General features: G+C 46.8%; 1 protein-coding gene across 1 annotated transcript; it reads left to right on the forward strand.

Moving 5' to 3' along the window:
• Window positions 1-285: 285 nt before the first annotated feature.
• FOXI3 (forkhead box I3) lies at window positions 286-19,675 on the forward strand. Its single transcript, XM_028702347.2, has 2 exons — window positions 286-1,226; window positions 16,304-19,675. The coding sequence occupies exons 1-2, from the start codon at window positions 488-490 to the stop codon at window positions 16,873-16,875; spliced, it is 1,311 nt and encodes a 436-aa protein (XP_028558180.2). The 5' UTR covers window positions 286-487; the 3' UTR covers window positions 16,876-19,675.
• The last annotated feature ends 5,775 nt before the right edge of the window (window positions 19,676-25,450 follow it).

A 25,450-nucleotide genomic window follows, 5' to 3' on the forward strand; every position in this document is an offset into this window, starting at 1 on the left:
CCCGTCGAAAGCGCGAGGGCAGCATCTCCGGCGAAAAGATGCGCTGGGACCGAGATCCCCTTCATTCTACCAACACATTCAACTTATTGGTGTCCCCCACCCCACCCCCCCACAACCTGTCCCACGTTCACTTTAATTCCACCCTCCCCCCCGACGGGCAGAAGCAAGCCTCGTCGATCCACAAGAGCTTGGCTGAGAGAGGAGGAGCGGAGGAGGGGACCCCCGGGGCGACCGAGGCCAAGGGACCAGATCTCCCTCCCTGGCAGTGGCGGCGCCTCCGCCCGCCCCGTCGACGGGCTGCAGCCGCGCCACAGCCCCTCCTTCTGGGATCAGCCAGCCCCGGGCCCCGGGCCGGGAGGCTGGGCAAAGCGCGCGGGGGCTATAAGGCTCGTCGACGGCGGCAGAGAGGCAGCCCCCTCCCGGCTGGCCCAGACGGCTCTGGGCGGGGACTGGTCCGCCTTCGCCGCGCCTCCCTGCCGCCTGGGCCATGAGCGCCCGCGAGCAGCCTCGCCAGCCTGCGCCCCGCGCTCCTCGCTCGCCCCCGACGGCGCCCGGCAGCCCCTTGGCGCCTTGGTCTCGGAGCAGCAGCAGCAGCGCCCGGGACGCTCCCGCCATGGCCGTCTACTGCAGCGAGGCTTTCAGCGTGTATCCCCAGGCAGCAGCAGCCGCGGCGGCTGCGGGCACGTCGGGGCAGAGGGCGCCGGGCGCCGCGTACGCGCTGGGCGACTACGGGCCACCGCCGGGCGCGGGGGGTTACTTGTGGGGGGTGAGCAGCTCGGGCCCCTACGTGCCCAGCGGAGGGGGCGTCGGGGGTACCGCAGGAGGAGCAGCAGCAGGAGGAGGAGGTGGCGGCCCCGGGGGCTCGGGTGCCCCTTTCCTGCCCTACGGCTGCCCGCCGAGGGGCGTCGGGGCGCCGGCGCTCTTGGGCTCGGCTGCGGGGCCGGCGGGCGGCTCCGGGGCGCCGTCGGAGCTGGGCTGGCTGAGCCTGGCCAGCCAAGAGGAGCTGCTGCGCCTGGTGCGCCCGCCCTACTCGTACTCTGCGCTCATCGCCATGGCCATCCAGAGCGCGCCCGAGCGCAAGCTGACGCTCAGCCACATCTACCAGTACGTAGCCGAGAATTTCCCCTTCTACAAGCGCAGCAAGGCCGGCTGGCAGAACTCCATCCGACACAACCTGAGCCTCAACGACTGCTTCCGAAAGGTGCCCCGCGACGAGGACGACCCCGGTGGGTGTATCGCCGCGCGTGGGGATGGCGGGGCAGCGGGGGGAAAGAGTGCCTCTGAGCATGGGTGGAGAGGCGCATGAGGCAGTCGTCCCCCGCCACTCCAGGCTAGCACATCCCCCCCAAAACACGGGATTTTAGGGTTGGGAGAAAGGGTTGCAGGAATCTCAAAGCACCCTTAGCTGAGATTTTTAAAGTCAAATTTAAAACTTCTTTTTTTCCAACAATTTTTTATTGGTTTTCACAATATTATAAACAATCACATAAGACAAAGAAGCATAAATCATAGCCTTATTGAAAATGACACTTATTAACTTTGTTAAGTGACTTCCCCGCTTCCCCTTGGTTGAATTTCATTGCATATCCTTTTAACGGTTTCCCAAATCACAATTCTTATAAAATTTAACTTGAACATCCTTAAATCTTCACTTTCTGAAATTAAACATATTAATTCATCACTTAACATAAATAAAATCCTCAGCCAATTAAGTATCTGCAAGCTGTTTTCAGTTAATTTAACTTAACATAATTAACTAAAGAATCATTAAATTTGATCCACTCTTCTTAACCTTACCTAATGGAGGCTGCTCAGTCTTTTATATGTCGTGTGCATTTATTATGTCTGGACATTTTTCGTTGTTGCCTAAAATTATGCCCATAAAGGCTGAATGAATGAATGAACTAAAGTATCAGATCCCGATGCCAATCTTTCTTCTCTTGTTCCTGATCTAGATCTTCCCTGATCCCTCCTTCCCTGGCTGGGAGGGAAGGCACCATTTTGGGGTCCTCCTCAGGTGCCAAAATTCCACTGGCCCCTCACATTGCCTGGGTCCTGGGGTGTAGGTCAATACCTTGCTTTTCTTTTAAAGAATAACTTCCAGCGGGACTCGGGAGGAGACCTAGAGTGGTTCCCAAGTCCTAAACGGATCAGTTTGGAAGGCAGGTGGCACTGATCCGAGGCAGTTGTGCGGACGTGAGTGCCATTAGTTAACTTGCAGAGGACTTTGCCACACCATGCCTGGAGTGGTTTAATCAGAAGTAAGTCCCCGGCGCAATGGGCCTAACTCCTAACTAAATACGCACCGGAGCCTCTGTGCAATGCAGGCCTCTTCGTGCTTATAGGATTGCACTGCTAGCGTCCTTAGGATCAGGTGGACAGATGGCCTCCTGCTAAACATCACTTCATTCAAAAGAGAGACCCCCTTAACCTTTTCTATTTGCCAAGCATGTTTGCACATGCGGTTGCAAAATGCATGCACTCCCCTCCCCGCAATTCCTTAAGGGAAGTTAGGATTTTGGACCTCGATAGCTGGAAATATTTCAGGATTAATTACGGCAGAGTGAAAGGGATGTGATCTGTGTGTGGTATGTGTTCGGCTCTCCGATTCAACATGCCTTGGAGCGATGCGCTTCCCTGCTGAAAGAAGCTGAGATTTCTTCGGCCTTGGAAAGGAATTTCCTTTTCCGATCAAATAAGGTGCGTAATCGCACCCAGTTTGTAGTAACGGTCTTCTTTTGCACATGTGAGAATTAGAAATTCTCGCTCATATACATGCCGGCACATAGATTTGTTTTGGGAATAAGCAACCTATCTTAAGTTGTCTCAGTGCAAGCCCTGTGGAGTTTGATTCTTGAATACATTCTCTTCTGCCTTAGTCCCAATCTTGCGCATTTTGTTTTCTAGTTACAAAATGGCTTCTGTCAGCATCCTATGGGAGAGAGCAATAGCTTAGTCATAGTGCATCTGCTTTGAACGCAGAAGCTGCCATGTCCTGGGATTTTTGGATAAAGAACGGTATATAAACTGAACATATAAATAAATGTTCAAACCCCGGCATCTCCTGAGAAGTCTGAAACCCTGGATAACCTCTGCTGGTCAGTGTAAACAGTAATGTGCTGATGGACTGAGCGTAAGAGAGCTTCCTATGTAAAGATGCCCATGGAAATCATAAGACGTCATTTGCTTCATAGAAGGATTTCTATCCCGTTTCTGTCTTTTAAAAAAACAAACCCCAAATGGTATGCAATGCGTATTTAAGAACTGAATTGCTCCCCGGTTAGCTCATAGATGAAAAATTGAAGATCTTTTCCCTCCCTCCATCTGCAATAGGAGGACAATAATTCTGATCTAATTGTTAAGGATTCCTGAGGTAAAGTTTGTGATGCGCCTTGAATACTCAGATGTTCCCTATAAACTCTGCTGATCATCCCCTAATTTGGAGTTTTGGTGCATGAATTTGCCATTGGTCATTAAGTTAGCAACTTTGTTGACAACCTCAATGATTTCTGCGTACCATATACAGAGTAGAAGAGTGCTACAAAGGGGAGCTGCTCCTCAGCTCTTTCTAGGCATGCTAATCTGTTCACAGGGCCACCAAAATAAAATACTAGGTGCTGCCCATTTCCATCCATACAAATGCAGTAAAAGGCTGAGATGTTTGGGGAGCTGGTCACCCCCTTTTCTCTGAGCCTATATCTTCACGCTCTTTGCAGTTTTTAGATAACTGCTAGATGTCTGGTCCGCAGATTGAAACCACAGTTAAGTAGCAACACTGTTCTCATGTTTCTGCATAGATTGCTATTCTTTGTTTTCTTTTTGAAGAAATTAAATAGCAGTCGGGGTGTGTGGGGAGGTTTAACTTCCATCGTGGCCCCGACCTGGATTTCCACACAAACACACCTGCAGCTGTTATTGGTGTCGAAAATACACAGTAATGCAGGTGTTGAGATATGCGTGACTAATGTCTCAGTTCATTTGGCCGTTGGTCCCAGGGAAACGCACCTGTGGCAACAGACCACAGAAAGCTAAAGGCTCTGCTTCCTTCTCCCGTTGACCTAAAATCATGCACCCTTTTATATGTGGATGGGCAGACATGTGAACAGGCCAAACATGGCCGTCTCTGTCGCATCTAATATGAGCCTCGGCTCACAGCTTTGTTTTGTTTCCGCTTGTATTTCTAGTGCATGCAGCTTGTAAAAATCATTTTATATGGACATGCAGGATAAAATTAATAGGGCAACATAGTATTTGTATGAACTAAATGCATAATAATAATAATATTTATTTATACCCTGCCCGTCTGGCTGGGCTTTCCCAGCCACTCTGGGCAGCTTTGGGACTAACTTTTTGGCCCTGTATGCATTTTTTAAAAAACTCGTAAGAATTATTACTTATTTTGCAAAAATTATATACCACTTAACTAAAAGGAAGTTGTTTTCATAAAACAGAATTAAAAAATTTCATTTTAACAAATCCGTAAAAGACTGTAAAAACAGTATGCATAATGAAATTATCAGAGTATAGGTACAATAGACAGTGTTTTAAAAATCTAATGCTCATGATAAAATTAGTTTCCTAGGTAGATATATTGTTTTTAAAAATTAACAATAAAAAAGCTGGAACACAATATGCGACAACTTTAGTATAGCTTGTCATAAAATCGCAGCAAAGTGAAACCACAGAGCAGCAGCAGCAAAAACATTCTCATGATTTACGACACTTCACCCCTCCCCAAAGGCTTGGACAAAGATGTTCATCATCACCTGGTGATGAAAAGGAAATAGCGCTGTGGCGAGACACACCCCAGAGCGGGGGCTTTTCTGTAGGCACAAAGCTGCCACAGAAAAAGCCCTTACTGGTCTGCAGTGCCCATCATCCCTGACTGTTGGCCTTACTGCCCGGGGCTGGCGTGCGTATGAGCCTGACAACAGCCTGCTCTCGCATCAGACGCAACTTGGGCCAGCCCAAGCTCAAGACATTTTGCCACCCGAGGCAAAGAGCAAGATGGAGTCCCTCTCAGTTCCACAGACAGAAGCCGACTGGACTGGAAGCTGGACCAGAATTTCAGCGCTGGTGATGAGGCTTACCGTACCTCAGGCTAGTTTAGGGGTCCCCAGACATATTCAGGTCTGTACCCCAGCAGAGGGAAATGGCCAGGAGGAACTGTTGTGGGTGGTTGCTGTCACTGCCCCCAGCATCTGACGCCTAAAGCGACTGTCTCCCTTTGCCAAACGGAAGTGCCGTTCCCGAACTCCGTGTTCCTTGGCAGTCAGGTTGAGATGCCCTAAGATGAATCCTGTGCCGCAGACGATGACTTTTTTAGTAAAAGAAAAACCAACGGCTCAAGCAAGCACTAGGGAGGAATGGGTTAGAGTTTCTGTTCGGAGAACCATTGCTCTTGCACACTGAGCGAGGCAGGGAAGCTGACCTGGACAAAGAGGCAAGAAGGAGAAGCTTGCTGAGGCGCCTGGCTAAAAGTTGTGCTCCCTTCCCAGAGAAAATTACCTCAGCGGTGAGGAAACCTCGCTATACACAGCCGTACACAAACATAGATTGTGTACGTAGATGTACACAGTCACACTTTCTCACAAAATATTTTCCGGGGATAAATTGGTAACTGAGAAGCTGGGCTGCAGCTTAAATGAAAATTGGGGATCCCTCCTTCTGTGAACATCCATGAGGAGGAAAAGAAAGGGCAGTTATTTCCTTCAGATGAACCACAATCTACACATCCCCAGCTTTCATTTTTCTTTTTTCACAGAAAGAGTCCGTTTCTAGCATTCGTAGAACCTGAGATATGAGGCAAAATGTACAATTCTCCATTTTTTCGGTGAGGAAAAAAAGGTTCCTTGGTGTGTTCTCCTCCCAAATTTGGATACCCATGCCCCGGGCGATGTGGAGCTTGTTATGCCAGATTGTTACATCAGTCGTTCTTTGAGGGGCATTTGTGGGTGCTCTTGACGATGGCAAGAGAGAAACTGGGGACATCACAAGTGTATGTGTCAGGGGTGGGAGAAGATGCCACCTTATGCTACATCCATGGAGGTGTTCAAGTCTCCGTTCAAATGGTCGTACAAGGAATGTGGCTAATACAATTTCTCCAGATGGCTTGAACAAGTGTTACAAGTGCAGAACTTGAACAGGAAAAAATAATAATCTGCAGCTTAGAAAGACTTAATTTCAGATGAACGAAGCAGGGATTTAAGGGTGATGGGCATCCTGAACGCTTGTCGGCTTCAGGTTTTAACAGCTGTTATAATTGGCTAGAAATCCTCCTCTTTCATAACAAGAAACCAGCTTCTGACCGTCATGGTTCATTGCGAGAGCTGGGAAAGTATGCTTAAAAACAGATTTATCTTTTAAAGCACTGGTGTGTGCTTTTAAAACCAGCTCGTGAACACATGATCTTTGGTACAGTTTGCAGATGGGAGATTCTGGAAGAGGAGGTTGGGAAGAGAAGAGGCTCACTGTGGTGCCGCAGATGGTATTAAGTTTGGCCGCGGGGAAGCCAGACTCAAACCCTTGCTCACCCAAGAATGCTACTTCCATCACAGGGCCAGCCAATGGGGTGCTCTCCAGATGTTGAACTACAACTCCCATCATCCCTGACCATTGGTCATGTGGACTGGGACTGATGGGAGTCATAGTCCAACAACAACTGTCCTGCTTTTATTCCAATTACTGCCTAATCTACCTTCCCGGGTAGTGGCGGTTGATAAATGAGACAGGAGTTCTGGGCTATGCATGTCTTGTATGCACCTGGCTAGGGGGCAAACCCACAACACCCATTGACAAAATCAGCACCCAGTTACTGAGCAAAAATTGGTGAAGAGATATCATGTAATTTCCGTATGTGAGGCTTAGTCCACCTTTTGAGCCTCCCTAGAAACCTCTTCTTATCATTGTTACAGCAGAAGAGAATACTTGTACAGTGGTACCTCTGGTTACGTACTTAATTCGTTCTGGAGGTCCATTCTTAACCTGAAACTGTTCTTAACATGAGGTACCACTTCAGCTAATGTGGCCTCTTGCTGCTGCTGCACCATTTATGTTCTCATCCTGAAGCAAAGTTCTTAACCCGAGGTACTATTTCCGGGTTAGTGGAGTCTGTAACCTGAAGCCTATGTAACCTGAAGCATATGTAACCTGAGGTACTACTGTAATACAAATGAAGCACCTTGATCCATGTAGGATTTTTCTGGGGGGTACGCAGAGGTACGCACACCCCTAAACATTTTTGTGAATCTACGTTTGGCCTCATTGAGGGGCAGTATTTCAATATGAGTAGGGAAATGAGAGGGACACGGGTGACGCTGTGGGTTAAACCACTGAGCCTCTTGGGCTTGCCGATCGAAAGGTCGGCGGTTCGAATCCCCGTGACGGGGTGAGCTCCCGTTGTTTGGTCCCAGCTCCTGCCAACCTAGCAGTTCGAAAGCACGCCAGTGCAAGTAGATAAATAGGTACCACTCCAGCGGGAAGGTAAACGGCGTTTCTGTGCGCTGCTCTGGTTTCGCCAGAAGCGGCTTAGTCATGCTGGCCATATGACCAGGAAAAACTGTCTGTGGACAAACACCGGCTCCCTCGGCTAGTAAAGCGAGATGAGCGCTGCAACCCCAGAATCGTTCATGACTGGACTTAATTGTCAGGGTTCCCTTTACCTTTAGGAAAATGAGAGTACTCCTAAACATTTTTTCAGAAAAAAAGCACTGTGTGTAAGCCTGAGGTGGGAAGACAGTGGATTGGGATCTGCCGGTAGATCTCTGGACGATCTGACTCCTGAATTGTTTAGCGACAAAAAGAACTCCCCCCACCTCTGAAATTAAGCTGCTAAAATGAAGAAAGCTAACCAGGAGTGGACTTTGGTGTGAAAGGAGCCAAGTTCAGTTCTAGTGCTGAAAACAAATTCCTAAGCGCAGCACACAGAATTCTAGAGTCGGAAGGGACCCCAGGGGTCATCGATTCCAGCCCCCTACAATACAGGAATCCTACCCACACCCAACCCTGGGTGGGCCCGAACCACCAACCTTCTGGTGAACAGCAGACACACGGACTCATTGCGACACAGAGGTGCTCAAAGGCACTCCGTAATGGAGCACTAGGGGCAAAAGCCTCAAAAAAAGATTCAAGAAATCTGAAGTCCGCTCGCTCTGATATACAGTTCGACTCGCCGGCTGATTGAAGCAAAAGCCGTTTTACACTTTATATATTAAACTGCAGTGTAGAATGTCAACTGCAACAGTTTTCTTGGCAAGAAGGACTGAACAAGTCTGCTTTTCCGCAAATGTTCACTGCTTCCAGCTTTGTTTACCGTTAAAAACAAAAAAAAAGACAAACAGTGATGGAGAACCTGTAGCCATCGAGATTTTGTTGGATCCTGGTTCCCATCAGCTGTGTGAATCATTTGTTAGAAGTTACTTGGTTTCAGAGGCCCAAAGGGAACAACACACTGATTGAGGAAATGATTTATTTCAGTTGTAATAAAATATTTGGCCTCTGATGCCCTGCCCTTTGCAGAACAAAGGATACCCGGTTTAATGAGCGGCAAGCATATGGGAGAAGTAAGATACTAAGTAATGCCGACGGGACTGTGGATCAGGAGGTGCATTGTACGTGGGATTTAAATAAAGGCTTCTGTAACTTTTCAGCCAGCCGCTCCTGAAGGTTGGGGGATGTTCTGAAGTGGTCTTGTGCGAGTGCGAGCACTGGAATTGAAAGCGAAAATTGGGAAGTCTGTGTGTTTGTGTGTGCGCGCATGTGGTATGTATGCACCTAGCTTTTTGGATCCTGGCCAGAACCAGGGAGTTATGAGCAGGGCTGTATTTAGGTTTGATGAGGCCCATAGCTCCTGAAGGTAATGGGGCCCTTTATATGTCCAGCCGTCCTTTGTCAGCAACAAATTGCCGCTGTTTTTTGTGTTGAATATATGCTGTATGGTAACTTATGGACCTAATAGGTATCTAAAGCCATTTGCACATACAGCGGTACCTCGGGTTAAGTACTTAATTCGTTCCAGAGGTCTGTTCTCAACCTGAAACTGTTCTTAACCTGAAGCACCACTTTAGCTAATGGGGCCTCCTGCTGCTGCCGCGCCGCCGGAGCACGATTTCTGTTCTCATCCTGAAGCAAAGTTCTTAACCTGAAGCACTATTTCTGGGTTAGCGGAGCCTGTAACCTGAAGCGTATGTAACCCGATGTACCACTGTAACAAAATATGTATTTTACCAAAGTGATTGATATAAAAATGAGCAAATCAGTGATATTTTAGGGAGCAGGCTAGCAGGCGGGGCCCATTACTTACATCATAGGCGCCTACACAACACAAAACACTGTTGCTGTATATAGGTATTATTTTATTTGTTTTTTTTATCTTATATTTTGGAAATGTACATCCAGTCGTTTTTTCCCTTTAAAATTTTTTTGGGCCCCCAAGAGAGTGGGGCCCTAAGCTATAGCTTGTTTAGCTTATAGGCAAATCCGGCACTGGTTATGAATGTGTAATATTTGCTAGTGGAGATTTCTCAGTTTTATTATACAGCAGAGCAAACTTAACCTGGTAAAAGAAGAGGTTCTAACTCACGAAGTCAAAGTGAGCTGCGATGATTTCTAGAAACAAAGAGCTCAAGTCTGAACGTCCCGATTTAATTTGATAAACTCGAACCACACTTTTCTCACACATAAAAGCACATCGTGCAAAAGGGGGGGGGGGGAGGACAACGCAAAATTTCACAAAAAGCCAAACAATCTCAAATAAAACATCAGCCTTCAGTTGGTTACTGGGCTCTGCAAACCTGAACATTCACTTGGCGACCTGAGTTGCATGCGTTGCTCTCTGGTTAAAATCCTGGGATATGTTTAGATGGTCGTGCCCTCATTTGTAGGACTGAGTGTGCTCATTTTGGGTCCAGGCTTGAAGCTTCGAGTACAAACATGGGTAAAGATGGTCATTTGCCCATTTTCTTGTGTGTGTGTGTGTATATGTGGGGTGTGTGTGTGTGTGTGTATAATTTTTATTGATTTTAACATATAAATTATAAAATGCACCACAAAACTTATCACTTATACAATCTTTTTAGACTTCCATCAGCACCTCTGATGATCCACCGTTTTAACCACTTCTTATGCATTTCTTAACTCTATATTGCCTTTACATCTCTTAACAAATCATCCTTCCCCTTCTCCATTTTTGCAATACTTCCAATAATGCTCCTCACAAAACTTCTTACAAACCTAGAAACGTCGTCTGATCTTCACAAATACTTTTCAAATAGTCCATAAATTTACTCCAGTCTTTCTGGTCCCGCCGGTTTCGAATCCTTCCTGTTAGTTTATCTAGTTCTGCATAGTCCATTAACTTCATCCTCCATTCTTCAATCGTCGGTAATTCTTCTTGTTTCCATTTTGGGCCAGTAATATTCTTGCTGCTGTTATTGCATATAAAAAGAGCTTATATTCCTTTCTTTTTATATCACTCCCAACAATGCCCAGTAAAAATTTGCTTGTTTTCTTAAATGGAAACCTTTATCGGAAGCCAAGTCTTAGTAGCAACCTGTCTTTCAAACTTGGTTCGATGGTATCTGGCAAAAAATACAGTAACTGCTCCGAAGTTTCCTACTATTGACCAAACACTAGGGCCATGACCCAGCAGCTGCTGTGTGGCTTTGTGATATTGATGGGGACCCCATATTCTGCTTCACGCCCCCTTCCCGATTGCAATATGCCCAACTATTTTGTGCTGTGGGAGCTTCATGCGTTCTTCCCATACGTGGATAAGAACACAGTGAACAGCCAGATGCCTTTGGGAAGACAGGACCTGGGTGCAACAACACTCTCTTGGCTTGTGATTCCCGGCAACTGAAACTCGGGTCATCCTACCTTCCGTCAGGGGTGGTAGAAAAATGTTCCCTTTCTTCCCATAGTCATTCCTTTTTTTTTTTTTAAATATTTTTATTAAGTTTTCTTTCAAACAGTCAGAAATTTACAGAATAAAGAATAAAGAATGAAGATAAAAAGAAAAAGAAATACATAAAAACCAACTTTCCAGAATACTTTAACCGTTCCAACCGGACTTCCCCACATCTTCCGAACCCTGCGTTCTTTGCAATTAAAACATCAGCAATTTGTTACCTTATTTCATATCTTACTGTATCTTTCAAATACTATGTTTCTAAATTCAAAATACTGTATCTCCGTTATTTGTACCTTAAAAATAAACATAGTATAGTTATTTCATGTTGTCCACCTCGTCTTTCTTATAACTTAGTTTCCAATTCACCTATTCAAGTTGCTGAAGCAAAAGTTTCCTAATCGTACACATTCTTAACATTCATACAGCTTATAATGTTTTTGCAAATAGTCCTTAAATTTTTTCCAGTCCTCCTCCATTATTTCCTCTCCCAAATCTCGGATTCTGCCAGTCATTTCAGCCAATTCCATGTAGTCCATCAACTGCGTCTGCCATTCCTCCAGCGTGGGTAAATCTGGTGTCTTCCAATACTTTGCGATGAGGATTCTTGCTGCTGTAGTAGCATACATAAACAGAGATCTATCCTTCTTTGACACCTTCTGGTCCACCATTCCCAGGAGGAAGGCCTCTGGTTTCTTGGGAAAGGTATATCTAAATACCTTTTTTAACTCATTGTAAATCACTTCCCAGAAGGCCTTCACTTTTGGGCAGGTCCACCAGAGATGAAAGAATGTCCCTTCCGCCTCTTTACATTTCCAACATTTGTTATCAGACAGGTGATATATCTTAGCCAGCTTAACTGGAGTCATGTACCACCGGTATATCATTTTCATAATATTTTCCTTCAAGGCATTACATGCCGTGAACTTCATTCCGGTGTTCCATAACCTTTCCCAGTCCTCAAACATAATGTTGTGCCCAATGTCTTGAGCCCACTTTATCATGGCGGATTTTACTGTCTCATCCTGTGTGTTCCATTTAAGCAGCAAGTTGTACATTCTCGAAAGTATCTTAGTTTTTGGTTCTAACAGTTCCGTCTCTAATTTCGATTTTTCCACCTGGAAGCCCTTCCCATAGTCATTCCTGAAGAGAGCCTGCACAAGGAAAGTCCAAGTCATTTATAGCTGAAAACGCTTCAGTGCTTGGGAGCTGCAAAGCACAGAGCAATAGAGCCCACCACTGTTTATTTCCTTGGGGAAATACAGTGGTACCTCGGGTTAAGTACTTAATTCGTTCCGGAGGTCCGTTCTTAACCTGAAACTGTTCTTAACCTGAAGCACCACTTTAGCTAATGGGGCCTCCCGCTACTGCCGCACTGCCGGAGCACGATTTCTGTTCTCATCCTGAAGCAAAGTTCTTAACCCGAGGTACTATTTCTGGGTTAGCGGAGTCTGTAACCTGAAGCGTCTGTAACCTGAAGCGTATGTAACCCGAGGTACCACTGTAAACGTCAGAGCTTGGCATCGAGTTCTTGCATAACAGATACTTGCTTCGGAGCTGTTGTTTCTCAGTTGAACTGCATATGTACCTCATTTTTCATATTTTAACGGTGGCTTTCATTTTTTGTACGTGGCATGTTAGGGACTGCAGACCATCATCAGCGACTGATTGATCTGGAAGCAGTTTTAAATAAAACACAGGTTTACTTGTTTGAAGCTTTTTTGGTTGGTGTTAAGTACAATAGGGAATGAATGAGTGAGTATCTACAGTGGTACCTCGGGTTACATACGCTTCAGGTTACATACACTTCAGGTTACAGACTCCGCTAACCCAGAAATAGTGCTTCAGGTTAAGAACTTTGCTTCAGGATAAGAATAGAAATTGTGCTCCGGTGGCGCCGCGGCAGCAGCAGGAGGCCCCATTAGCTATAGTGGTGCTTCAGCTTAAGAACAGTTTCAGGTTGAGAACAGACCTCCGGAACGAATTAAGTACTTAACCCGAGGTACCACAGTATGTCTATACACACATGCCTTTCAGCAAAGATGGATAAATATTTGTTAATTGCATAGTAATTTCTTATACTTCCCAGGGAACTCCCCTTCCTCGCCAAAAGCTTCTACATTATAAGTTTGCTAATATGGATTTCTCCCCGACTCATAGAGTTAGAAGGGACCCCCGGGGTCATCTAGTCCATCCACCTGCAATGCAGGAATCTCGACTAAAGCATCCATGACCGTTGGCCATTCATCCTCTGCTTAAAAACCTCCATTGAGAGGGAGAATACACCACCTCCCGAGGGAGTCTGTTCCACTGTCAAACAGTCAGAAAGTTCTTCCTGATCTTTAGTCGGAATCTGCTTTCTTGTCCCTTGAAATAACTACCAAATATAACTACCCTAGGGCTTGCCGATCAGAAGGTCGGTGGTTCGAATCCCCATGACGGGGTGAGCTCCCGTTGCTCGGTCCCTGCTCCTGCCAACCTAGCAGTTTGAAAGCACGTCAAAGAACAAGTAGATAAATAGGTACCACTCCTGCGGGAAGGTAAACGGCGTTTCCGTGCGCTGCTCTAGTTCGCCAGAAGCGGCTTAGTCATGCTGGCCACATGACCCGGAAGCTCCCTTGGCCAATAAAGCGAGATGAGCACCGCAACCCCAGAGTCGGCCATAACTGGACCTAATGGTCAGGGGTCCCTTTACCTATTACTACCAAAAATAACTACCAAACTTTCAGAAGACATCTAAAGGCAGCCCTGTTTAGGGAAGCTTTTAATGTTTAATAGGTTATTGTATTTTAGTGTTTTGTTGGAAGTCGCCCAGAGTGGCTGGGGAAACCCAGCCAGATGGGCAGGGCATAAATAATAAATTATTATTATTATATTATTATTGAAGCCATTGGTTCGGGTCCCACGCTGCAGAGCAGCTGAAAACTAGCTTGCACCACCTTCCATGTGATAGCCCTTTAGATATCGGAAGATGGCTATCATATCTTGTCTTGGTCTCCTCTTTTCCAGACTAAACATACCCAACTCCCTCAACTGTTCCCCACAAGGCTTGGTTAGTGATCTGTTAAGCGATTCAAAGAACTGGTTAGAAAGCCTTCGGTTTCGATCCTATATATCCATGTACCTCGGCATCTGCCCCACTGAACTCGGCGGGGCTTGCTTTTGAGTGGAAATCAATAGGATTACAGTGGTACCTCTGGTTACATACGCTTCAGGTTACAGACTCTGCTAACCCAGAAATAGTGCTTCAGGTTAAGAACTTTGCTTCAGGATGAGAACAGAAATCGTACCCCGGCAGCGCGGCGGCAGTGGGAAGCCCCATTAGCTAAAGTGGTGCTTCAGGTTAAGAACAGTTTCAGGTTAAGAACGGACCTCCGGAACGAATTAAGTACTTACAGTACCACTACCACTGTACAACATAATAATTCTTAGTGGACTGAAAGGAGAGATTTTATAGCTTGTTAAGTTTTATCCCTGGTACAGTGGTACCTCGGGTTAAGAACTTAATTCGTTCCGGAGGTCTGTTCTTAACCTGAAACTGTTCTTAACCTGAAGCACCACTTTAGCTAATGGGGCCTCCTGCTGCCGCCGTGCCGCTGGAGCACAATTTCTGTTCTCATCCTGAAGCAAAGTTCTTAACCTGAAGCACTATTTCTGGGTTAGCGGAGTCTGTAACCTGAAGTGTATGTAACCTGAAGCGTATGTAACCCAAGGTACCACTGTACCATAAAACTGCCAGAAACTCATGAATTCTTGCTTGCCTGCCTGAGATCATTACACCTAAGCAACCTGTGGAGCACAGATGTTGCTGCAGTCCATCTCCCATCAGCCTCACCAGCACGGGCAGCAGTTAGGAATTATGGGAGCTGTAGTTCAGCAGCAACCCGAGTCTGTAACCTGAGGTACCACTGTATGCCTATTATTTTCTAGTCCTAGGTATGGGAGCAGGCAGTGCTCCCCCCCCCCCCTAGAAAAATAGGTGCTGGTACTCACCATGAAGTTGTTACAGTAAGTGCCACACCTTTTAACAACAAAGAAAAGAGGTACCGGTACTGCGTACCCTTGAGCACCCCCTGGAAAAAACAACCACTGGGATTGGGAGCTTGTGCCCCCTGGAAATGCTGCTGAACCCAGAAATAGTGCTTCAGGTTAAGAACTTTGCTTCAGGATGAGAACAGAAATCGTGCTCCGGCGGCACGGCTGCAGCAGGAGACCCCTTTAGCTAAAGTGGTGCTTCAGGTCAAGAACAGTTTCAGGTTAAGAACAGACCTCCGGAAGGAATTAAGTACTTAACCCGAGTTACCACTGTACATTTATTTCCAGTTAAGGAACTGGTCTGTGACCGTAATAATAAATTCGTTCAATATTTACAATTAACATCCAGAGTGGAGCTCCGAGCCTGCCGCTCTGAGCTACGAGTCGGTCACACTGAGTCTCTGCTCCTTTCGCTGCATGAAGGGCGCTAAAGTCCAGTCCTTCCTCTCTTGTACTTCCGCTGCGTTGTAACCCTTTCAGCTCTTCTGGTTTGGGGAGAAGGTGGGTGAACTCCCCCTCCCCCCGCTATCAAAGATCCCTCTAAACACTGCCTCCCTCCTGGTTGCATAGCAACCCCCTCAAAGCCGTCTATCTCCTCCCCTCCCTCTGCTTGCGAGCTTTCTGAGTCTGCTGCTCTATCTGAGTCTGGGAACTCTTGATGAAGGGGGGCCAAACTAACTCACTCCTGCTCTGTCTGTGGATGCAATCCCTCGTCTCCAGAGTCAGACTCTGACTCCCTCTGTACTGACATTCCTTCATCTCCAGAGTCTTCCCAGGTGTTCGATTCAGCCATGTCCCTGACGCTAGGCCTGTAGGACCTTTGTCTCTCTTTGGCATTATCTTAATTACAGTGGTACCTCTGGTTGCGAAAGGGATCCGTTCTGGAGCCCCGTTCGCAACATGAGCAGAACGCAACCTATGTCTGCACGTGCACGGGTCACGATTCGCCGCTTCTGCGCATGCGTGTGACATCATTTTGAGCATCTGCGCGAGCGGCGAAACCCGGAAGTAACCCGTTCCGTTACTTCCGGGGCGCCGCGGGACGTTTCCTGAAATAACATAACCTGAACCGAACGTAACAAGAGGTATGCCTGTACTTATAAAGGTATCTATATACCGCTGATATCATAAAAATATACCACAGAGGTTTACTACAATAGAAACACATTGAAACCAAACAACAGCATCTTAACAAGTTTAAAAACAAGTTAACATAAATTACACATAAATTGTGGACTACGCAACTCCACAAATGTTCGGAACGGGTGGGACGGGACTAAGATGTTATTCGGGGAGTGTACGGTTCTGCAGTCTAAAGGAAAGGCTTCCCTTTTAACCCCCTGCTCTCTTGTCGTCCTCCAGGAAAGGGAAACTACTGGACCTTGGACCCGAACTGTGAGAAAATGTTTGACAACGGGAACTTCCGGCGCAAGCGCAAGCGCCGCTCTGACCCCAGCAGCTCTACAGCACCAGCCACGGCTTCCACGCTGGGGACTCTGAAGTCGGAGGAAGGCCACGCCATCCCTTTAGTCCCGGGGAAGCCATGTGGGGAAAGCCCCTCCTCCGATCTGGAGCCGATGTCGTCCATGAGAGACCATTCCAAGAGCGCCTCCCCGCCTGTGATCGTCTCGCCCGCAGCCGGATGCCTCAGCAGCTTTTTCAGCAGCATGAACTCGCTGAGCAATGGCGGGCGCCTGGCTGGGAGCCTCGGCGGTGACCTACACCACAGGAACCTCCCTGCGGGACATCCGGGCGGCTGCAGCTTTGCCCAGGAAGTCGCCCCTGCAGAGCAGCTCCAGCGAGTTTCGGCGCCCGCTGCCGCCTACTACAGCCCCTTCCACCCCGGCAGCGGGGGCCAGTCAGGCCAGTACAACCACTTATACAACTTCACAGTCAACAGTCTCATCTATGCCCGGGAGGGGACTGAGGTGTAGGGCCTTAAGGGGTCACAGGAAGAGGCCAAGTTTTCGTTTCTGCACCCAGGAAGAACGTGCCTTTCTTGTCGTTTCTGAAAACAGACTTCGCGCAGGGACACCTGTAACGCCCAGGCGCGAAAGATATGGATCTCTCTTTTTCATATATATTGGAATGGGGGAATTGTGCAGCCCAACCTGGACTAGACAACTATCTTTCTCCCAGTTGCATTTTGCAAACAGGCCACCGAGTTCTGCAAACGAGAGTCGTTCGGACTGAGCAATTGGTGCTGAAATGAAATCGAAATTAGGGCCAAATATAGAAGAAGAGTAGCCACCGAAGTACGGCTTGTTGCTTGGGTTTGTTGCTTGTTTCTTGAGTCTCTGTTTACAAGTGCTGTGGTGTAAGAGAGACAGATGAAGAGATTTTATGAAGTGCCTTGAAAAATGTAATAATAATAATAATAATAATAATAATAATAATAATTCTAGTTGCCTTTGCCAGTCATGGCTTATTTGAAGCTTCTCTTAGCTCCTAAAGCTGACCTGACAGGTGCTTATATCTATCCAGCCCCAGCCCCATTTCTGCAGTTTACAGACAGGCACCAAACTTAGGTTTATTGAGCCCCTGGTGGGTTGGTGACCAAGATGTCGCAAGTGCAGGCCTGCCCTTCTCCATGTATGCCACACAGCCTCTTGCTGCAGTTTGTTTCCTGTTATTTGTCCCACTGTCTGCTGCGGCGAAAATACACAATTGACATCATTAATTACACAAATTCAGTTGCCGTTAGGGTTGCCATATTTTGACGATTGAAACAGAGGACACATTTGCCGACTTCTGCTTTTAGCTACGGATCTCTATGACGACTCTCATTTTACATTCCGTATTTTTTGCTCTAAAAGACGCACTTTCCCCCTCCCAAAAAGGTAAAGGGAAATGTGTGTGCATCTTATGGAGTGAATGCAGGCTGCGCAGCTATCACTGAAGCCAGAAGAGCAAGAGGGATCAGCCACTCAAAGTCTCTTGAGTGCAGCCGGAGCGCTCCTCCCTCTTCGGTCAGGAAGCTTTGCGTTGCTTTCTTGTTTCTTGTTTTCCTCCTCTAAAAACTAGGTGTGTCTTATGGTCAGAGGTGTCTTATAGAGCGAAATATACGATACCCATGAAAAGGAGGACATGTCCTGGGAAAAGAGGACGTGTGGCAAACCTACCGGGTGTTGAGTTATTCCGCCCCATTCATTTCATTGCAGAGAAACCACGGCGCAAAGGGGGAGATTGGGGGGTAAACAGTGGCAGAGCAAGCCGATCGGGCACCTGGGGCGGCGCACGTGCCCTGCCCACGGGGGCACCGTGGGGCCTCCGAGGAGTCTGCCTGCCTCCTCCCACTCAGCCGCCCTACAGCTGAGGGGGAGACGGCGGGCGGACCGTTTGGGGCTCCGTGGAGGCCTGCAGGGCGCTCAAGCCACCGCGTCACTCCCAGGAGAGACGCGTGGCTCAGGTGTGCTGCAGGCCCCGCGGTGAGTGCCATACACCATTTTGTCACACACACACACCCCTCTGTGGGGACATCTGGGGCAGACCCCACCTACCACACACCCCTTGCTACAGCCCTAGGTGTAATGAATGACATAATTTTTACAGCAGGGGTCAGCAAACTTTTTCAGCAGGGGGCTGGGTCCACTGTCCCTCAGACCTTGTGGGGGGGGGCAGACTATATTTTGAAGAAAAAAATGAATGAATTCCTATGCCCCACAAACAATCCATACATTTTAAATAAAAGCACACATTCTACTCGTGTAAAAACACCAGGCAGGCCCCACAAATAACCAAGAGATGCATTTTAAATAAAAGGACACATTCTACTTGTGTAAAAACATGCTGATTCCCAGACCGTCTGCGGGCCAGATTTAGAAGGCGATTGGGCCGCATCCGGCCCCCGGGCCTTAATTTGCCTACCCATGGTTTACAGGCTAAGATCAATAGTAGCAGCAAATACCGATTGTATTCGCTGGATTGAATTGTGTTCCAGATATGGGACGGATAAAGGACCATTGGCCTTTCTCCCTATTGTTTCCATCATGGTCAGCATTCTCCGACACCCTTACCTGTCCTAACCCAAATGTTGCAATGTTTGTCTACCTGACGAAAGCTCTGTGTACTTTGGGAGGCAGGGCTTTATGCAAGTTTAGCAGCCATATTTTGCAGCCAAGACTACTAGCACACTTCATTGAAATCAGTGGGGTTGAAGCTGAGAAAGAAGTCTTGTGGCACAGCCCTCCTGAGACGGTACTACTTCAGAGGTGCCCTGTATCTGTATCTCCCCATTGACAAGATCTCCCTGCATGTTGAAAACTACCCATGTCCCAGAGACGGCTTCTTTTGTGCTGTTTTTCCTGTGTGTGGGTTTTGTCAGGGAGCCTGCAAGCACGCAATTCTATACCTGCCTACTCTGAAGCGATCTCAGTAGCTCTCGAAGGGCTGTGCGATTTGACTGCTGTGATCATAGCCCTTCCTTCGATGTGATACATTCAGACCTTGGTGTCAGGATCAGGGATTCATTTGTTTTCTTCTGGCGCAACCACTTTGATGTAAGCTTAGTACCAAAGACGTAAAGTTTTTAGCCTTCCAGTTTGACCAGAACAAAGGCCTTGGGTATATAGGTTTAGTTAATAAAGAATAAAGCAAACTTTTTTATACCTACAGTTTTGTAAATTATGACCTTGACGTTGTACTTATTTATAATGCTTTGGGAAAGTTTACTGTTTTGCTTTGGTAGTTTACTAAGGAAATTTAGGCACAATGGGAATAAAATGTTTAAAGTTGTTCCATTTTTTTTAAAAGAAAAGACAAATTCTTCGCCTTCCATTCTTGTGTTTTTGCATTTAGTCCACAAGCTGTTGACATGTTGTGAGCTTGGGAAAACGGTGTTGTTTCATGAACATGACTTCCTTTTTGAGCTCTCAGTTGTGTTGGAATACGTGTCCTATCATCCCTGACTACTGGCCATGCTAATAGCAGCTCATGGAAATTGGAGCCCAACTTCTGGAAGACCAACATATTGCCCATCCCAGTTTTAGGGTGCAACCTGCTCAGAATGTCTCTTCACTTTGTTGACATCCGTCCGTCTTGAGAGACAATGGAGTATGCCTCTGGAGGTGAAATGACCTCCCTGGGGCACAAGCCTGCACAGGCCCCATTCAAATGAATGGAATTTGCTCTTAACACTGTTCCCATTCGTTTCAGTAGGCCTGGTGCTTTAGAACTTCCTGCTGAATTGTGCACTTTTTAAAACCAACCCTTCCAATGTAGTAATCTGCTCTATGCACAAAAGCTTTGGTAGCCATTCAGAACTTCATTACTACTAAAACTTCCCTATCCATTCCAATGGAGGAGGTAGAGTCCAGGGGTCAGCAAACTTTTTCAGCAGGGGGCCGGTCCGCTGTCCCTCAGACCTTGTGGGGGGCCAGACTATACAGTGGTACCTCAGGTTACAAATGCTTCAGGTTACAGACTCCGCTAACCCAGAAATATTACCTCGGGTTAAGAACTTTGCTTCAGGATGAGAATAGAAATCATGCTCTGGCGGCGCGGCAGCAGCTGGAGGCCCCATTAGCTAAAGTGGTCTTCAGGTTAAGAACAGTTTCAGGTTAAGAACAGACCTCCAGAACGAATTAAGTACTTAACCCGAGGTACCACTGTATTTTGAAGAAAATATATGAATGAATTCTATGCCCCACAAATAACCCAGAGATGCATTTTAAATAAAAGGACACATTCTACTCAGGTAAAAACACGCTGATTCCTGGACCGTCTGCAGGCCGGATTTAGAAGGCAATTGGGCCGGATCCAGCCCCCGGGCCTTAGTTTGCCTACCCATGAGGTAGACCCATGGACACTCTCCCTTGCCTACAGCAGTCTTTCCCTCCCTCTGGTGTGATGGAAGTACCATACGTGTCCGTGTATAACATGTCCCGTTGTATAAGACGCCCTCTATTTTGGGGACTCCATATTAAGAAAATGGCCCATTGCAGGAGGCCGACCCAAAATTGTTGAGCTTTTTTGGGGGAGGCTTGCACAGAGCTGACCTTATTTTAGAGTAAAGAAACCTCATCTAATACACTGAAAAGTACAGTAGCCTTGTGCAAACAAGAGGTACAGGAACACACTGATACCTGGATCAGGTCACATGCAGCTTATTAAGGTCAAAGTTCATTTGGGTACAAACTCGGGGACATCTCACGCTTTTTAGACAAAGGGCCAAATTACATGCTTTAATAAGCTACTTTTAATTTAAAAGTGGCTGCGGGGCGGGGAATCTGTATTATTATTATTTGCCTAAAAACCTTTCTGGCTGCTACTTGCCTCGGAAACTGCTGCTTGCAGCCCAAAATTGCAGCCCTTATGAGGAACGGCTAAGGGAGCTGGGCATGTTTAGCCTGGAGAAGAGGAGGTTAAGGGGTGATATGATAGCCATGTTCAAATATATAAAAGGATGTCACATAGAGGAGGGAGAAAGGTTGTTTTCTGCTGCTCCAGAGAAGCGGACACGGAGCAATGGATCCAAACTACAAGAAAGAAGATTCCACCTAAACATTAGGAAGAACTTCCTGACAGTAAGAGCTGTTCGACAGTGGAATTTGCTGCCAAGGAGTGTGGTGGAGTCTCCTTCTTTGGAGGTCTTTAAGCAGAGGCTTGACAACCATATGTCAGGAGTGCTCTGATGGTGTTTCCTGCTTGGCAGGGGGTTGGACTCGATGGCCCTTGTGGTCTATTCCAACCCTATGATTCTATGTGGATCTCGACCCTATGATTGCTTTTCTTTCAAAAAAAGAGTAGTATCTGGTGAAACCAGAGCAGTGCACAGAAACGTCATTTACCTTCCTGCCGGAGCGGTACCTATTTATCTACTTGCACTGGCATGCTTTCGAACTGCTAGGTTGGCAGGAGCTGGGACCAAACAACGGGAACTCACCCCGTCATGGGGATTTGAACCACCGACCTTTCGATCGGCAAGCCCAAGCAGCACAGTGGTTTAAAGCACAGCACAACCGTGTCCCTCTCATTTTCCTACTCATATTGAAATACTGCCCCTCAATGAGGCCGAACTTATCCGACGACGAGAAAACTATTGCAAGGTGGTAAAAATATAAAATAAAAAAGGCCTTGGCTCTGCAAATTCTGCCCCAAATAGAGAGGCTGAATCGTTATGATTCCTGGGCCAATGCACACTTGAGGGCAGCTGAATTATAGAACTCCCACATACAAGGAAATGGATGTGGCAAAGAATTTAATTGCAAAGAAGCATTAGATATCAACATAAAATAATACCAGCAATTGCCGACTGATGATACCTCCTCCACTGCCATAACTCTAAGAAATGCTTGATGTAACAAGAAAGCGTGTTCTCCCTCATGGAGAGCACGTGTTGCGGTGGGGTCTGCTGAGCCACCCCTCTGTTACCAGGCAGGGTCTCTAAAGATGGCCTGGGGCAGTGATTGGTTCACTGGGTTGCTGGGGTAAAAGTTATGTTGCAATTTTGGTGGGAGGGGTAAAATGTTTAAATACTCTGCACGCAGCCTGGAGCTTTCTCTTTGCTGCGTGCAACGGATCACCCGCCCACCCGCCCTTGAGTAAGGGGTTGTTGCATTGACCTTGCTATGCCTGTCACGGGGTCGTCTGCCGTTGGGGGAGGGGCCTGGTAGGAATTTTGTCCATCTGGCTGATTGGCTGGGGCCATTTGGTTTTTGCCTACTGCGTAGCAAATCGTCACAACTTGTAAGGTTGTGGTTAGGCATTAGTTATAAATTGGTGGAGGAGGGGTTAGGATAGGCTGGGCCTGCCCCTCCATGGTTGCTGCGGAAAGGGAATTCCGTTAAAGGAATCCTGGGGCTTGCCATCTTTTCGTCCAATCCCTGGAATGGGACTAGGGCCGGCAAGCCTTTGGGGAGCATGCGGATGAGAATTGAGGGTCTGTGACTCAGCTCCATTTCTCCCCGACTTGCTTTCCCCCGCACTGTCTTTCGGTGGTGCCCAGAAGTCAGTTCTGTCCCCAGGCGGGGGGACAGATAGTCTTAACCAATGCCTAAACAACCACTCACGGTTTTGTATTTAAATAAAGTTGTGGCCAAAATTATGCCAAAAACCTTAAACAAAAATTAAGTGTGCATTGTGAGTTATTTGGGGGGTGGCTTGGGGACCTCGACACGCAACATTTTCTGCAGACAGCGAAACATGGAAATTGCAGTTGCCTGCCTAATTTCCATTTGAAAATGTTCCAAAATACTAGAGCCACTACACTAAAAAATTTGGGTCAATTTCGGTCAAGCTCAATGAGAGCGAGGCAACAGGATTGCAGGGCTTTGGCTGGTTTATAAGGACAAGACCTTATAAACTTGGTCCCGGTCCCTTTAGGGTTTTGTTCTTTAGCAGTGACTGACTGTAACTCAGCTCCGCAATATACTGGCAGCTAGCACAGAGATTTCAGCAACAGTGTAATATGTTACTACAGAGCTGATCCGGCCAAAAGCCTTGCTGCAGCTTTTTCCACTACCTGCCATTTCTGAACCATCCTCAAAGGTTTGCCCCATGCAGAACACATTGCAGTAGTCCAGTCCACCAAGACCTGCTCCATTGTGGCCAGGTTTCCACTATCCAGGAACCCCATAGCTGGTGTGCTAGCAGAAGAAAATGCTCCTAGCCATGGAGGACATCTGAAAGGTGAAAAAGGGGAAAGACAGCCTCAAGAGTCTGTGATGAAGAGACATTTTCAACACCTCTTTTGAGGAGTAAACGACAGACCACAGGATTTTTTAAATGTTTGTGTCATTTGGGCAGAGGGGAAAACCTAACAAATAAATGGATGGACTGCCTCGAGGTTTAAGAATACAGCCCAGAGACAACCATCGCTCAGCTGCAATGACCTGCTGAACTGCTGCCCAGTGTCTAACCTCCGCTACTTAGGGGGGCCACAAATCATCCAGAAAGGAGCCCCCACTGCCGTCTGTCAGCTGCCATTATCTGAGATCCCTCTCAGAGAGACTCCGTGCCACAGACCGGCACCAAGACAGCTGCGAGGGCCGGTCTCGTGAATGGAGAAAGCTCCCTAAAATGGTTGAGATGAACACCGAAAAGCCTTTTCTGAGGGTTGTGAGGAGATGAGTGTGAAAGTGACTTGAGATTTCAACCTGCCTGGGGTTCTCCTAATCGGAGAGAATTGGGTGTATGTAAATTAGACTTTAGGGACGCGGGTGGCACTGTGGTCTAAACCACTGAGGCTAGGGCTTGCTGATCAGAAGGTTGGTGGTTTGAATCCCCACGACGGGGAGAGCTCCCGTTGCTCTGTCCCAGCTCCTGCCAACCTAGCAGTTCGAAAGCACACCAGTGCAAGTAGATAAATAGGTACTGCTGCGGCGGGAAAGTAAATGGCATTTCCGTGCACTCTGGTTTCTGACACGGTGTCCCGTTACACCAGAAGCGGTTTAGTCGGGAAGAAAGTAAGAATAAGAACAGTACAGGAGAAAGAATATTTTTTGGAGAGAAACCTAGAGGACCTACAGAAAGGTACGGTGGATCCGGGAAGAGAAGGACAAGGATTAACATCAGAAGGAGGAGGGCTAACAGACATTGCAAATCTATCATTTGGACTACCACAACTGCCAACTGAAGAGGAAGAAAAACTTGGAGCAGTCGGAGGATCAAACATCTAACAAACAAAATGTCTCTGCAACTTCTAAGCTGGAACTGCAACGGTTTGAACCATCCCAGAAAAAAACGACAGGTTTTCCACATTTTGCAAAGGGAACAACTGGATCTGATATGTCTACAGGAAACTCATATAACTAGAGCACACAGGAAATTGTTGGTGAACAAAAGATTGGGACAAGAATTCATATCTTCCGATAAAGTAAAAAAGAGAGGAGTAGTGATTTATGCAAAGGAAAAATTGGACCCAAAATTAAAATTTAAGGATGAAGAAGGAAGATATCTGGCAATTGAAGTACAGATCCAGGGGGAAAAATATTTGATAATTGGAGTATATGCACCAAATGATGGGAAGGCAGAATTTTTTAAGAAGTTGCATGAGACCTTACTAGATTACCTCGACTGCAAAATAATAATGATGGGGGACATGAATGGAGTGGTATCTACAAATATGGACAAGGCACAAAGACAGACAATATCTAAAGAAGGAAGATTACCAAAGACTTTCTTCGAGATGACGGAAAACATGGATTTGATTGACATCTGGAGAACAAAGAATCCTCTCGAGAGAGAGGGAACTTTCTTCTCGGAATCTAAAATGACATGGACGAGAATCGACCAAATTTGGGTATCTAGTGTGATGGCTACAAAGATTAAAAAAGTAGAAATCTGCCCAAAAACCTGCTCCGACCATAATGCCGTAAAGATGGAAATGAAAATGACAACAACTGGATCCTTTAGATGGAGAATGAATGACTCCCTATTTAGAGATGAACAATTTTGTATAAAGGCCCAAAAGACATTGAAAGATTACTTCGAGATAAATTGGAGAACAGAGGTGGAAAAAAGAACAATTTGGGACGCGAGTAAAGCCGTGATGAGAGGCTTCCTGATACA

The sequence above is a fragment of the Podarcis muralis genome, chromosome 13 (assembly GCF_964188315.1).
Source record: "Podarcis muralis chromosome 13, rPodMur119.hap1.1, whole genome shotgun sequence".
In the NCBI taxonomy this organism is placed as follows: Eukaryota; Metazoa; Chordata; class Lepidosauria; order Squamata; family Lacertidae; genus Podarcis; species Podarcis muralis.